The sequence below is a fragment of the Leptinotarsa decemlineata genome, unplaced genomic scaffold, assembly GCF_025532065.1.
Source record: "Leptinotarsa decemlineata unplaced genomic scaffold, Ldec_3_MD MMD2_tig00026340_RagTag_RagTag, whole genome shotgun sequence".
NCBI classification, from domain to species: domain Eukaryota; kingdom Metazoa; phylum Arthropoda; class Insecta; order Coleoptera; family Chrysomelidae; genus Leptinotarsa; species Leptinotarsa decemlineata.
This window is the reverse complement of record NW_027412694.1, coordinates 15532785-15545419: the sequence shown is the minus strand read 5'-3', so window position 1 is coordinate 15545419 and position 12635 is coordinate 15532785. Positions and strand designations below refer to the sequence as shown.

General features: G+C 35.2%; 1 protein-coding gene across 1 annotated transcript in view; it reads left to right on the top strand.

The window, feature by feature from the left end:
• The window catches only part of LOC111517531 (potassium channel subfamily K member 18), a 124902-nt gene that overhangs the window by 95483 nt on the left and 16784 nt on the right, over positions 1 to 12635 (top strand). The window contains exons 4-6 of the mRNA XM_074183639.1: positions 3718 to 3981; positions 5635 to 5835; positions 11930 to 12155. Of these exons, the coding sequence (XP_074039740.1) occupies positions 3718 to 3981; positions 5635 to 5835; positions 11930 to 12155 (691 nt within the window). The remainder of the gene's footprint in view (positions 1 to 3717; positions 3982 to 5634; positions 5836 to 11929; positions 12156 to 12635) is intronic.

Genomic DNA, 12635 nt, shown 5'->3' with positions numbered 1-12635 from the left:
AGTTGTTCCTAACAAACATTTCTACACGTTCAGCTGTGTTGTACACCATTTTTGCAGATAAAAATTATGTTTCTCGTGTACAAAGTATCGAAATATTAAAAAAAAGATATTGATAATAAGAGTATCGTTCCCGTTTTGAAGTAAAAAATGCAATACAAAAATACCTCACAAAACAAATATTTCTAACAACTCTTTTTTGTTTCTTTCACTTATCAACCATGTCAAATGTTTTCAGGTACAAATAAACAAAGATAGTACGTGCCTAAAATGTTTGGCAGTCTTAACATCAATGCAACGATGGTAATACGAATGTTTTTAAACATTTTTCATATTAATAAAGCACAATAAAATTTTAATACAAATAAATAGTATTTTATTCAACAAACCAAAACTTACTACATTCAATTCAGCTTTGTTCGATACCATTAAACAGCATTTTTTAAGAGCTATCAGTTGAGGTATCACAAGTGGGGGGTTGAGAATTGAGAATATAAAGTTGGGGTGGCTGGGAGCGAGGGGGTAGGTTAGATTGGGTTGAGTTCAATGTGAGTGGGTTTATTCGACCCTCCACTGCAATTCGCAAGGATTTATTGTGACTCACAACTATTCACACTCGACCAAATAAACCCAGCTTCTTAACGAAGCCGATTAGTTTGTATGGTGAGTGGTCTTTCAGGTCAGATGGTAAGAGTACGGCCCTGCCGAACTCTAAAAATCTGATTCGGTCCCCAGCGGAGCAGGCACGAAGTATATGCTCTGCTGTTTCATCATTTTCCACACAGAGGCGACACACTCTGTCTTCCGATAGTCCGAGTCTCTGCATATGATGATTCAAATGACAGTGACCTGTAAGAAGGATTGTTAGACATCATAGTTCATCCCTACTATAGTTCAACGATTGTTTGGTATCAAGCTCCGAAGGGTGAATAAACGCCTTGAAGTGAGCCAATCCTGGAAGATTCTGCCAGAAGTCCATAAATCTTCTTGCCATCCAGATGTTCAATCTTTGTTTGGCAAAGCCTGAAGCGATGCCTATGACAGGTACTGGTCCAAAGAAGCTGCTTGCAGCATCCTCCTTTGCAAGTTAGTCAACAGCCTCATTGCCTTACAGGCAAGTATGGCTAGTATCCAAACCAGAGACAGTCTGTTAAATCTTCCTATCGAGGAGAGTCGTTTTTGGCAATCTTCTACCAATTTAGACGTTGCTCGGTAGGAGCCAAGAGCATCCAACGCCTCTTGACTGTCCGAGAATATTTTTATTGACTTGTGTATGAGGTTGGATTCTTCCAATCTCTTTACGCACAATACAATAGCGTAAATTTTCGCTTGAAATACAGTCGCATAGGTTCCTAGGCAGGTAGATATATCTGTCGTGGGTCTGCAACTAAGAACACCTGCACCAGAACCGGAAGGTGTTTTTGATCCATCTGTGAATCAACAACTATCTGCTCTTAATATTTCCTTCTCCTGGAGGATCCAGTCCTCTCTACTCGGGAACAGTACTTTATAAGTCACTTTATAAGTAAGTGAAAACAAGTTAGCTATTATATAATTTTGTTTCTCCCTTCCTACTATCGAAGTCGCCTTCCGCGATTTCTTATATTTTACTTAGTTGCTCAGATTTAGCTATCAAATTGTCACCCTGCATAATGGTTTCATTGATAAATTTCCAGGGCTAATCCTTTTTGATTCAAACGAACGAGCACAACTAATAATGGAAAGATAATCTCCCAGCACTATCAAATATCCCACTATAATTACATCTCACCAATTCATAATAAATAACAACTATCCATAATACTTAATAGAACTGTCGATAATCGCATTTAGAATTGGTTAATTACGTGCGTACTAATTTACATGTACCAGATAATGCACTGTACCGAAGAACGTAAATTAAACAATTGAAACGCGCTCAAAACCGTACATCTATTATTTGCTTTTCCGCAAAATGTGATTAAACATATTCCCCATTGCAGGTCTCCTGGAAACTTCGATACCAAAAAAAATTCGTTACTGCCAGCATTGTAGACCTGATAATGGCACGTTGGGTCGCCAAATTGGAAATTTAACGTTACAAAATATATTATTACTACGTCGTGGCATGTGACCATAATTTCCATTGCTGAATTCAGAGAAACAGCACGTTTCGTGACAGTGGGGTCAGTCTCCAGGCGGTCTCAGTTCGTAATTGATTGTGTCCAACTTGTACTCCCCAGTTTAGAGATTGTGGTGACTCCATAGTAGGTATACGGCTGAATTATTAATGAACCTTCATAACCCTGAGGACCTAATTTCCAGAAATGTTCATATTCTACAAATATAAACGCACAGTCTGCTGGTTTGAGTATTTAAAACTGAAAACTCGGATCGATGGTTCACCCCAAAAAATTACTGCGTAATATAAACCTTCCAGAGAGTTAAATTAGTCAGGCCTTCGAACTAATAATTTTTTCTCAAAACACATCAAATGAAAAACAAATTTTTACTACTTTACGGTTGACATTTCGGAAAAAATCCTTTTCCGTTTTGAAAACCTACAAAAATATTTTCTAGTCAAGTCAAATATGCTTCATTGTCTGAAGGTTTATATCTAATTGACAAAGCATTGTTAAAATAAATAAATAAAAAAAACAAACAAACAAAATTTCACATAATAACTATCGCTACTTAGTCATATAAAACTATAAACTATAAAATATTATAAATTTTCAAGTAGATACTGAATATATGTATATGTTACAAAATAGGACAGAAAAAGATAACAGAACAGTTTATATTTACTTAGCACAATACAACACTTTAGAAAAATAGCGAGTAATAATGTATTTTAATAATTTCCAATATTGATTACATGAACTATATTGAGAGTCAGACACAAGTCAATCAATCAATCATGCTTTACTGTCCAAGAAATCCAAGCTAGTGAAACTTCATGGAAACTTTTGAATTTCACAAATGACAAATGACATTTGTTAAAAGAATTACACACGTTTTCAGAAGAGGCAGGTTTTGAAAACGGAGAAGGGCTTTTTCGGAAAATATTAGTACTGAAAATGTTGTTTCAGGGATTTCAAATCGTTTTATATAGTAGACAATGGAAGGCCGAACTTAAGTGGCTGAACATGCAGAACAGGCGCAAGCTTCACTCAGCCTGTATATACTATAAAGTAATTACGAATGAAACCCCCCCTTATGCGCTGCGTGAAAACTCATTCCGAGAAGATATCCACAACATTAACATTAGCTACAAAGGAACTGTTACTCCACCCTCTCATCGAACTGACATATTTAGACGGTCTTTTTTGTATCAAGTTTCACTTATCTATAATTCCATTCCAGCTAATATGATTGCACAAACTCATATGTAATTTGAGATAAGACATTAAGTGGATCAATAAAACTAACGCTAATGACTTATGTTAATGATGTGTGTTTTTTCTGAGTAACTTTTTTTTTCTTAGTAACTTGTATATGTAACTTGTATTCTAAGTAACTTGTATATATGAAATATCCAGTGAACTGGCCAGAAGGAGCTATTATGTAATTAATCTTCTACCGCTTGAGGTTAATAACAGAGATATCATGCACTGTAGTACATGATACCATCTGATCTCCGGCGATTTCCCAAATGTATATCTACCCTGTTACTAATTGTATTGTATGTGTGGGAAATGAAGACCTATTATTATTATTATTATTATATATTCCTTTCAGGTTACGGGAGTATCGCTCCCAGAACAGCTCTGGGCAAAACCGTTACCATGGGCTACGCAACGATAGGCATACCTCTGACTCTGTTGTACCTTTCCAGTGTTGGCTCTATTCTCAGCAGAGTGGCTAGAGGAGTATTTTCCAGGGCGCTATGCTGCTGTTTATGCTCAAACTGCGGATATTGCTGCTACGATGAGAAACGAATGGCAGAAAAAGAGAAAAGGATGAAAAAGAAAAGGCAGCAACTTGAATTACAACAGCAACTAGGTGAGAGCATTTTTTGAGATCGATAAATCTTGTGATATACTGTTTGGAACCTTTGGTGTAGTAATGAATATTACTGGAGTTTTTTCCCAACACCAAATCGTTATTTTTACACCTCGACACGTGGATCGTTCACCAAGTGATCATCTTCAAGAGGAAGATAAAACTAATAACTACTCAAAACTAAAGCTACTTATACTAATCAGGTACATCATACAGGTAGGTAATCAGTAATATCACCCATACAATTTTACCCTAAATTAATTTTACAATTGGCCTTTCTATTATTTTCGCGGTATTCGATACCAAAAAATCGAATATCGAGGACTTCGTTTCCTTTTTAAATAATAGATATCCATCAATAAAATTCACGTATGAAGTAGAAAATAAGGGACAACTACCATTTCTTGAAGTTTTGGTAATGAGGAGCAAAGATGGAGGGTTAGAATACGATATATTTAGAAAAGAAACAAGTACGTACAGGTACATTCCTTACAATTCACATCACTGTGGACAGCACAAACGTGCTGGGTTGAATTTTTTGGTGCATCGTCTTTTGACTTTTCCTCTAACACATGATAGGTTCACAAAAGAAAAACGCACAATACAGGAAATAGCAGCCACTAACGGTTTCCCGAGGGGTATTGTAGATGACATAATCAGGAAAAAGAAGTTTAGGTTAAGAATGAACGAAATCTCGACTTTCAGAAAGGACAAAAACCAAGATAAACATCTCAGTTCCATACCACCAATATACGAAGAACTTTGGAAAGATTTTCAAGGAACTAGGTATGAAGGTGGTTTTTAAAACAAGTCATACGCTGCAGAACCTTTTGGGAAGTCCAAAAGACAAAGTCGAGAATTCGGAAAAGTCTGGAATTCACGAAATTGAATGTAAGGACTGCGATGCAAAATATTATGGACAGACAAAAAAAATCTATTAAAGTGAGATATAAGGAACACATAGCACACTTAAAATATGGAAGACCTGAAAAATCAGCAGTCGCCCATCATATTTTGCAACAAAACCATTCCATAGACTTCAGTTCTTTAAGATTAGTTAGACAAGTGAATAACAACAGGCAACTAGATGCCTATGAGAGTGTGGAAATGAGTAAACATAATAATATTATGAATAACGATAACGGACCAATACCAAATAGCATGGTACATAGCTTGTTGAAATAATATTGTTGGGTTTACTGATTACTACAAAAAGACACATTGTAAATATATTCAGATAGGCAATATTGTGAAATATTCAAACATACATAAGGACATATTGTAAATAATATAAAGGCCAATTGTAAAATTAATTTAGGATGGTACACTTGTATGGGTGGTATTACTGATCACCTACCTGTATGATGTACCTGATTAGTATAAGTAGCTTTAGTTTTGAGTAGTTATTAGTTTTATCTTCCTCTTGAAGATGATCACTTGGTGATCGAAACACGTGTCGAAACACGTGTCGAAACACGATTTGGTGTTAGGAAAAAACTCCAGTAATATTCATCGATAAATCTGATTAACATGAAAAATATTTCATGAAACAAATTGTTAGGGACCAGAGAATACTTAGTTGATCAATGTTTTGTTTAATAAACTCGTAACTGGAAGGTTATTCAGATAAAATGGTACGATTTTTCTTTTCAGGTTTGCAAGAGCCTTTTTATGTTCGTTCCAACTCAAACTACAGCAACAATCTTCAATCTCCTTGTCGAGATGGTCCCACCGTCAAGGAGATAGACAGTCTCAGTGGGACTGACAACGAATCCAAATCATCTATGCATGGTTGGTCAATATTAGCACCGATACTGCTTTGTCTGTGTATGATGTTCATTTACATATGTCTGGGTAAGTCACCGTCAAAAACCTATATACTGGTATATTGCTGAAAACAAACACTGAATATTCAAAAAACATTCAATGAGTGCTTATAATTCAGTAAACATTCTACTATACAATTCTAGAAAATATAATGAACAGAACAATACGTGGAATTGAAAAGGAAATCAGATAACCTGGCATGTGGTCTGAATGCCATTTCCACATTGTTTTGTCTGAAGAACCCCGGAAGTATCTCTGTTCTTTTTCCAAAATGTGATAAAGTTAATTTCATCAATAACGATGAAATTCGAACCTTTGGTGTAAAAGTTGAATAACTTTTTTCGAGATCAATTGCCCTAACACCAAACTGATATTTTTGCACTCGACGCGAATTTCGCCAACAAAGTTAGCATCCTCAGGAGAAGAAAATTGATACCTAGTCTCGTCTGGTTGATCCTTATATACTAAAATTTGTTACCTGAGGTTGTATACCTGTAGTCCAATATGGAATTTCTCGGTAATTACCTACCTGCAAGTTCTTAGTAATTATTCTGGTCCTAACAGAAGATTAAAAAGCGGGCTAAACGGGATGGGTCTCCCTTTTCAAAAAGAGGAGAGTAATAACAAGTTTATAGTAATCACATATGAACCCCGATACACTAGAGGCAAATACATGGGCCAGAGCCGACGAGCGATTAAAACCCGCTTCAAGGAGAATTGTGCACACTATGATCTTAATTGAGGAGGAATCTTTGGCCAAATATCGGCCTCGAAATATAGCAAAATTTAATTACCTTAATGAAGAAAAAACAATCGAGTGCTCTGTTTGTTATCTAAAAACCATCAATTTGTATGTTTTGTGCTTATACAGATCACCTACATCTGATGTAAATTTATTTTTAACTAATTTAGAGATAATATTGAATGATTTGCCCATCCATGCAAACATACTCCTGTGCGGAGATTTTAATATAGACTACTCAAATATTAACTCTTGTACCACTCAAGAACTTATAAATTTGTTTAATTCTTTCAATTTGAATATGCATGTTGAATCAAACACCAGAGTCACTAAATATTCCTCATCTTGTATAGACTATATATGTAGTAATTTTGACATTGGAAATGTTCTATGCCCTGTTACATCCTCAGGGATTTCGGATCATGAGGTTATAGAATGTAATATTGTTCATGAGATGGTACCAGAAAATAAAATTAGGATTGGAAGAATCTATAGTAGTGCAAACTATGATAGGTTTTACCAAAAGTGTGCTAATCTAGACTGGAATGGTACCCTATTTACGCAAGAACCTTTCCTTGCTTTTTACTGTCAACTTATGGAAGTATTCAATGTATCTTTTCCACTGAAGAAAATCAAAATGAAACGGAAAAAGCCTTGGGTAACAGCTGGAATTAAAGTATCTTCAAAAAACATGCGTTCTTTGCATTACATAAAAAAATTCACAAACAATCCTGCTATACATGAATATTTTTTAAATACCGTAGTATATACAGAAATCTAATAAAATTAACAAAAGAAAACTACTATGAAACTAGAATCAATTTATCAAATAATAAAATGAAGGAAACATGGTCTATCATTAACGATATACAAGATACAAATAAAAAGAAAAGAATCACCGATATCCCTATCAGCTCAGATGAAATCAATAACTTTCACTGTACAATCGCTAATAAACTCAGTACACATATTTATCCACCGTACGATCCACTAATCCACCTTGAAAATTTATCAATTAAGGAATCTTTTATACTGCAAGATACTAATATTTATGAGCTTGCAGAAGTGATCAAAGACATAAAAAATAAAAAAGCAGTAGGTTTTGATGACATCTCGATTAAAATTTTTGAAAATCTCCCAATTGAAGCCCTTGAAACTATTGTGTTACTGATAAACTTCTCATTCCATAGTGGAGTGCTCCCATCTTTCTTAAAATTATCGGTAGTCATTCCTCTACACAAAGGTGGCGATTTTGAAGACCCTTCAAACTATCGGCCAATTTCCCTTATACCTACGTTGGCAAAAATTATCGAACAACTCGTCATAAAAAGGCTCAATAAGTTTCTTGTAACTCACAAAGTAATCAATGAAAATCAATTCGGCTTCCAAACCAATAAAAACACCCATGACGCAATTTTCAGTTTTCTGTATGAGGTATATGCAAATATCAACATTGGAGATGTAGCCGCGGCAGTCTTCTGCGATTTGCGAAAGCGTTCGACTGTGTTAACTACAATTTACTCCTGCATAAGTTGTATTATTGTGGTTGTAGAGGAAAAACGCTCGAGTGGTTTCAGTCATATTTAACGGGACGAAGTCAGATGGTGAGGACAAACGAACTATCAAAACAACTAGAAATCAATTCGGGTGTACCACAAGGTTCAGTATTAGGCCCGATCCTCTTTCTTGTATATATTAATGACTTATTAACTATAGATGTATCTGGAAAACTAACTCTTTTTGCAGACGATACCACAATTTTGTGGCATAGTGTATCAGTGGATACACTATGTCACAAAATGAAAACATATCCAAAGACATTTTAATTGTAAAGTCTTGGTGTGATTCAAATTTATTATCATTTAATATGATCTCTTTTGAATGTAATCTTGACAATTTACCCTTAGCTAACGGAACTATTGAAAATAAAGATTGCGCTAGGTTTCTAGGACTTTATATAGACAAAGGTCTGGAATTCGAAAACCACATAAAAAAACTGAGGGCTACAGTTACCTCGGGGTGCTCTGCACTGAGTTATATCTAGAGAACTTGGAATCTCTACAGCAAGAACTGCATATCATGCTATGATAGAGACGCACCTGAGATACGGTATACCTTTTTGGGGGGTGTGCAGATCCCACCTTCTTAATTCTATTTTGAAATTACAAAAAAGAGCAATCAGACACATATACATGATGTATCCACGTGAATCATGCAAGCTAATATTTAAAGAAAAACGAATATTTATTAACAGTGGTAGCACTCTCTATTTTAGAAACTGTGTGTCTCGTTAGAAAACATATATTGCGATATAACAACAATTATATCCATTACAACACCCGCATGAGTAACAAAAATAACCTGAAACTGCCTATCCCTTCCTCCGCATTAATCAAGTATTCTTTTTTTTATAACGGTGTTGAAATATACAATCACCTGCCTGAATGCCTCAAAGAAGCAAAGCTGAACATTGAATACTTCCGAAAAGACATCAAAGGAGTTTTAATCAGCAGGCTTATAGCTTGCAGGAATTTTACGATGATCATCTCTAATTGATATTTCTTGTTTATTTTACTTATAGTATGTATTCGTACATGTGCGAGCGTATTCTCGCATACATTAATTTATTTATTTTGTACTATATGTTTGTATGTATCTATGACAAAAATCTTACTGTGAAAGATTTGTTAATGTTGTTTTTAGTTTTGATGTTTTTTGTGAGTCTATATTTTTAAGTGTATTTTATATCTCAGCTACGTAAACTTTGTCAATAAGAATACCTTCTTGAGACAAAAAAGTATATTATAAATAAAAGTGGTAAAAAACATAAAAAGATTCAATTCTCTTCTCTTCATTATGATTTCCTACCACGTAGTAACGGCTAAATCTATCAATTTATTATAGATGATGTTACCAATCACCAGACGGAATAAGATTTCAGTAAAATATGTGATCTCTTGTCACTTGATTTGAGGAAGGCATTTAATACTGTTAATCATAAAATACTTCTGAATATTTTATATGATTCAGAAATACGTGGACCGATATATTCTTGGTTTCTGCCTTATCTGGAAAATAAAATGTATCCAGTTTGTAAAAGCCAATTCATTATTTCGGTTACGGTACATATTTTAACAAAATCCCGGAACACGTCAAATTTAAATTATAATTTGACATATTTCAACAGAAAAACGGTACCCTTACCTTCAACCCCCGTCGAATGATAGGTACAACCCCCAATTTTTCAAATGGGAAGTATAGGCTTGTGAAATATCGTATAGGTTTCTTCATTCTCTATTCAAAAATGATATTACTTTAGGAATCATTGCAACAATTAAGATAAAATAAATTAAAATCATGTCGTTACCGAAATTCGATGAAATACACTCAAAACTTATTGCAGTATACTCAAAACGCATTTCATGTTGAAGTATTGATAATAAGAAAGTAAGTAAAATCCATTGACATGTTCTTTTTAGATGGTATCCTTTGAAAAACTGTAAATAATTTCCGTGACAACGTTAGTTCAAAACGCCTTGTCAACTTGTTTTGTATGTCACAATATTAGTTGTCAGTATTTTGATTTTGAGTTTAAAGTCCGTTAACTTCAAGTCTGAAAAATGGTTAGATTAACGAAAATGCATAAATTGACAGTTTTACAAATGATTGGTTACGGAGATAAAACCCGAACACAACACGAAGTAGCTTGCCTATTACATGAGAAATATCCTAATTTACCGCCCATATCTCAAGAAACAATAAGCAAAATAGAGAAGCAATTTCGCGAGCTTGGTCATGTGGGGCAGATAAAAAAAGCAGCTGCCAATGCAGTGAGTGATGAACTCAATTTAGATGTGATGCTTGAGTGAGTCTGAGGAAAACCCACATCGATTAGACAGGCATCCACTACATTAAATGTTAGCCATACATCGATAGTAAATATATTAAAAGAAAATGAAATGCATCCCTACAAAATGATACCTACTCAGGAGCTCATGAAAGACGATTTTGATAAAAACTTATTTTTGTGAGCAAATGATGGACATGTTGGATAACAATATCATCCAATTAGAAGACGTTATGTTTTCTAATGAGTATATTTTGTCGATTAACGGTCATGTTGATCGACAAAATTGCCGCTACTGGTCAACAGAAAATCCTCACTGGATGAGAGAAGAACACACGCAATACCCTCAAAAGGTTGATGTTTGGGCAGGGATTGTAGAAAACCATATCATTGGTCCCTTATCCATTGAGGGCAACTTGAATGGCGATTATATTGGCACTATTTCGAAATGATGTCATTCCAAGTAGTGAATTTCGTACTTGCTTTTAAAACACATGCACAACCAGTGCATGGGATAGCTGAAGAACTGGGCGTTAACTCCCATGTTTTTTGATGGTTTAAAACTATTGGAAAGGTCAAAAAGCTCGAAGCGTGGTTGCCCCACGATTTGAACAATTGACAGAAATTGACACGTTTCAAGGTCTGTTCTTTTTTGCTTTTGCGAAACCAAAAATATTTTTTTTTGGATCGGATCGTTAGGGGTGATGAAAAATGTACCCTCTACGACAACAATACACGTTCAGGACAGTGGTTGGACACCAATGAACCACTCAAGCGCTTCCCAAAAACGGAAACCCACCAAAAAAAACGGTTACTGTATGGTGGTCAGCGGCTGGTGTGATACACTATAACTTTCTGCAACCAACAAATCGATGAAATGTTCCTGACCCATAACAATGCTCCTCCACACATTCTACAAATCACCGTTGAAGTTCTGCCTCACCCACCATACGCACCTGAGCTACCGTCAATCGACTATCATCTTTTTAAGTACGTCGATAACTTTCTCACCGGTAAAACCTTCAAGCAAAAACGGCCAACGTTGACTTCATCAAATCTCGAACACACAATTTTCATGCTGACGGAATTAATCGACTTGTGTTTCGTTGGCCAAAGTGCACTGATTCAAATGGCGGTTATTTCGATTGAATTCAATCATCGATGGTTACTGAAATTCATATAATTTTTCCTCATAGCAGAACGTTGTAGAACTGAATTCAGCAAAATTATTCCAAATGAGGAAAGAATTCTTGGTAGTATCAATAGTTACTTTGGTCCATTATTTCACTACAAAATTCACATACACTGTCGAAATAAAAACCTGAATTGTTTTCTTGAATTCCCATTTTCATTATACGTACACATTTATTTTCGTGAAAGCTTAGCACAACTGAAATGAAAGTTCCAGAGATATATATCCACCAGTCTATTCAGAGTGTGAAAGAATATGAGCCCATCAATCTAACCCCTCTTTAATCCTCGTAGAGCAAACAGCGCCGACACATACATATTAATCCTACATTTTATTTCAGGTACATTCGCCCTGTACAAATTGGAAGACTGGTCGTTGTTGAATGGTTTCTATTTTTGTTTTATGAGTCTCACAACGATCGGATTTGGGGATATGGTGCCAGGATCTGATCCGTTCTTGCAACACGAGTCCAATGCGACCATTTGGTTTTGTTCGATTTATATTATGTCGGGGATGGCCCTGACCGCCATGTGCTTCAATGTTGTCCACGACGAAATCGTTCATAGGTGAGTACACTGTGAGTATTATAATTACATACATACAGGGTGTATTGAGTTCTGCTGATGATACAGCTATTTTTTACAGATACCATTCTTGGAAACAGCTCAAACTATCTGCGGAATCAGATGACTTAGAAATTGACACCTGATTTCGACACAACAAACTGACAATTGATTTCGATAAAACCAAATACCTACCCTTTAGGTCGTATTCTAGTATTCTGTCAAACATGAGTCCATTGAACATAGGACAAAACTATGTTCATGTTAAAAATATCATTAGAAAATTGAGAAGTACACTGGCCAAATTCTAATACTCTGAGGAATATCTAAATATCTGAATTTTTTTTATTATGCTTTTGTACAATCACAAATATCATATGGAATAATATAGTAGGAAGGGGGGAATGACTGCTGCTCGAACAATCTTGGGACAATACAAAAATGGATACTCAAAATTATGCTACAAAAAGTAGAACTCACTCA